Source organism: Buceros rhinoceros, unplaced genomic scaffold, assembly GCF_000710305.1.
Source record: "Buceros rhinoceros silvestris isolate BGI_N320 unplaced genomic scaffold, ASM71030v1 scaffold18798, whole genome shotgun sequence".
Classification (NCBI taxonomy): Eukaryota; Metazoa; Chordata; class Aves; order Bucerotiformes; family Bucerotidae; genus Buceros; species Buceros rhinoceros.
The window spans coordinates 12,456-15,688 of NW_010428816.1; the positions used below are offsets into that span (position 1 = coordinate 12,456).

The 3,233-nt window shown below is 57.6% G+C and overlaps 1 protein-coding gene across 1 annotated transcript in view; it reads left to right on the top strand.

Annotated features, from left to right (window-relative positions):
* CDX1 (caudal type homeobox 1) overlaps positions 1–495 on the top strand; it is a 12,915-nt gene extending 12,420 nt beyond the window's left edge. Inside the window, exons 3-4 of the mRNA XM_010142425.1 lie at positions 26–64; positions 289–495. Of these exons, the coding sequence (XP_010140727.1) occupies positions 26–64; positions 289–495 (246 nt within the window). The remainder of the gene's footprint in view (positions 1–25; positions 65–288) is intronic.
* The last annotated feature ends 2,738 nt before the right edge of the window (positions 496–3,233 follow it).

Below are 3,233 nucleotides of genomic sequence, written 5' to 3' on the forward strand. Positions count from 1 at the left end.
CCGCTACATCCCCATCCGCCGCAAGACAGAGCTGGCCGCTGCCCTCGGGCTCACCGAACGGCAGGTCAGTCCACCGTGTCCCGGGAAAACCACGTTCTGAGTGGAGATGGTACTGGGGAGGGGAAGGACTGCAACCGAAGCAGGCAGCCATGGTCCCACCTTGCTCTGCAGATCTCTGTTCTCTTCCAAACTCTGAGATGTCCTCCCTGCCCCAGGGGGACCCTGGGGCTTGTCATCCTTGGCTGTGTCCATCCCCATCTCTGCATCACAGTCTTTGTCTTTCTGCAGGTGAAAATCTGGTTTCAAAATCGGAGGGCAAAGGAGAGGAAGGTGAACAAAAAGAAGATGCAGCAGCAGAGCCAGCCCACCAGCACCACCACGTCAACCCCGCCAGCTGTCGGCACTCTGGGACCCATCGGAGGCCTCTGCAGCAGCAGTGCCCCGAACCTTGTCTCCTCGTCTCCGTTGACGATCAAGGAAGAATTCATGCCTTAACCCTCTTCACCAGCCACAGACACCAAGAGATAAGCACTATGCAGCAGAGCCCAGCCGGTCCGCGTGCTCTGAAGAGTGACACTCCCTTCCCAAAGATACGGTGGTACCCAGCTGAACCAATGGGGTAGCCAGTGAGGCTGGGTGAGGTGGCACCAGGACCTTCCCAAGGGGCTGGTGGCTCTCTCCTATGTAAAAACCATTGGTTCTGTAGTGTTGCTCTCCTGTAGCGACCGGTCTGGTCTCTAGTAGCCCAAAGCAAGGTTCTAATGTCAGCAGAAGGAAAGGGGTGGTGGTGGAGGATGGCTTTCATATGGTGCTGCAGGTGGAGCTGGTAGGACGCTTCCTTCAGCTTCCTGGCGATCCAGCTGCCTGGTGCATTTGGGGCAGTTTGAACAAGACTGAACTAGAAAAAAGGCCTGGCTGGACTCAAGGCAAAACAAACTTCTGCTGAGCTGGTCTCCTGGATATGCTGTTCTGGGAAGAGGAGTGCCAAAGGACGAGCGAGTTGGACTGTGGGAGCCAGGCAGGACCCTCAGCCATAGGACATGAGGGTGGACTCCTTCAAACCATCGTGATGGTGGGGAGCCAGAGCACATATGTGGCAAGAATCCCTGCACATCTCCTCCCACATCCCCCAGCCACCCCAGCAGTGCCCAATCCTGCGACCCCAGCTCTGCAACTACAACCTCAAGGAGCCACACGGAGATGTGCCTGCAGCCTTGGTGCCCCTGGCTGTGCCATGGCAAGGTGGCACTGCAGCCATCCTCCACCCAGAGGACAGGGAGAGGAGAGAGCCAGGCGTGGGTGCACTGGAGGCAAACCGCCCTTCTGAGACCACGTTCCCATGGGAAGGGGAGGAGAATGAGAAAATTTGCCATTGAGAGAGGGTGCAAGGTCCAGAAGGGCCAATACTGGGGAAGCTTTGGGGTGCTGCTCAAAGGGATTGCAGCTGCTGCAGGCACTGGGAGCTGCTGCCAGAGCAGACAGGGGCTGTCTCAGGCAGAGGAAGGGCTGGCACAAGCCCTGGTGTAAGGTCATGGAGAGGTGGTTTCCAGAAAGACAGAGAAGTGGGTTTTTCCTGGTTTATACGAAACCCAAAGAACTCCAGGTTTTGTTCTCTATCTCCCCGTACCTCCATGCACTGTACCACCTCTTGCTCACCTTGTGCCCAGGCCAGTAACTAGTACCCCACTTTTTCTGCTGGTGAACTGCAGCTGAAGTGTCCCTTCAGCTTGCTGAATTCAGACCACTCTATTGGCCTGAATTTCCGATGCCTCAAAGGCCAGCGGGCACGGCTGGGATACAGGAGGGACTGTGGCTCCTGCTCAGTTCTCCTGGGCTGCAGCTTCCCAAGACCATGACAGGGACGAGGGTGCATACCACGTGGCAGCTGGTATAGCCTTTCCTAGCACTTTGAAAGCTTTTCTGACCTCCTGTCTCTGAGCATCAGCAAGGTGGAGCAGCAGACATGTCCCCCGCTGCCTACAGAGTACCTGGCCGAGTCCTTGCATCACACCCGACACTGCTTGTGCATCACATTCCTCGGCCGCCCTGTCTGCCACCAGCCTCGCACTGCTCCCAGCCTCTCCTGGCCCAGAAAACAAGGTGCCCAGGCACGCTGCGGCTTTTACAAGCGAGTCCCTGCCATGTCGCTGCACCTGCCACCCCGCTCCAGCTCCCGGAGGATGTGGGTCTCTCTCCTGCAGGGGCTGGTTTCTCCTCCCTTGGCCACCGCTGCCAGCTGTGCTCAGTGGCGAGGGCAAATGTTTGCATTGGCTCAGGACTTTGGCTCAGTATTTGTGTATATAAGGCAGAACTGGTTTTCCTTTTTATTTTTTAGGCATCGGTGAAAATAAAAGCGAGCAGGAATCCTGCATGCCATGGGTTTGTTGCTGTCTCCTTGTGACCCGCGGTGCTGCAGCAGTGGAGGAATGCTGGCTCCCAGGTCACACTGGTGAAGATGCCCCTGCACACAGCCAGGGTCGAGAGCGAGGGGTCCGGCTCAGCCCCACTGAACGGGGTGCAGATGGAAGTCCTGATGCAGCAGCCTTGTCCCTGTACCATAAGGTGTGCCCGTCCCGCAGGGGCATTGCTGGCAGTTGTAGGGCCCCCACTGTGGCGTGGCACAGCTACATCCCATCCCTTTGCCACCAGGAGGGTTGGCTGTGCCGGGCGACTTGGTGTCTGCACGCTCACAGCCCCAGGGACAGCCAAGGAAAGGGTGAGGCCAGGCTTGGGCTGGTGGAGGCCAAAGAACAAGGCCAGCTGCCCACAGACGTGGCCACCTCCCATTGGCGTCTCCTGGCCTCTAATCTCGTTTTATGGCTGTTGACGGGCTGAATATCCTCCTTGTCCAAGAAGAGCAAACAGAGAACGAGGATGTGAGATAGTGCGTGGGACAGCTGGCATCGGTGCCCAACACTCTCCTCTCTCTATCCCAGCCACATCCCCTAATCCTGCAGGGCAATGAGGAAGGGGCTGCCGTTGAATCCCTGCCCAAAACGGCTCCTCCGGTCCCAAATCATGCCAGGAAGAGGTGGGGAAGTGTGTACCAAGCTGTCCAGGCGGGGCAGGTGGGACACCTGATTTGGATAAAGTCCTCATAGGTGGAGGAGATGGAGGAGCACGAGCAGGATGAGGTGGCATTGCAGAGACAGAGAGAGAGTAAAGGTTTTTTCCCTGATCTTCCAAAAGTGGCTGCGCCTCCCACTGCACCCTGGGGACACCGGGCCCACCAC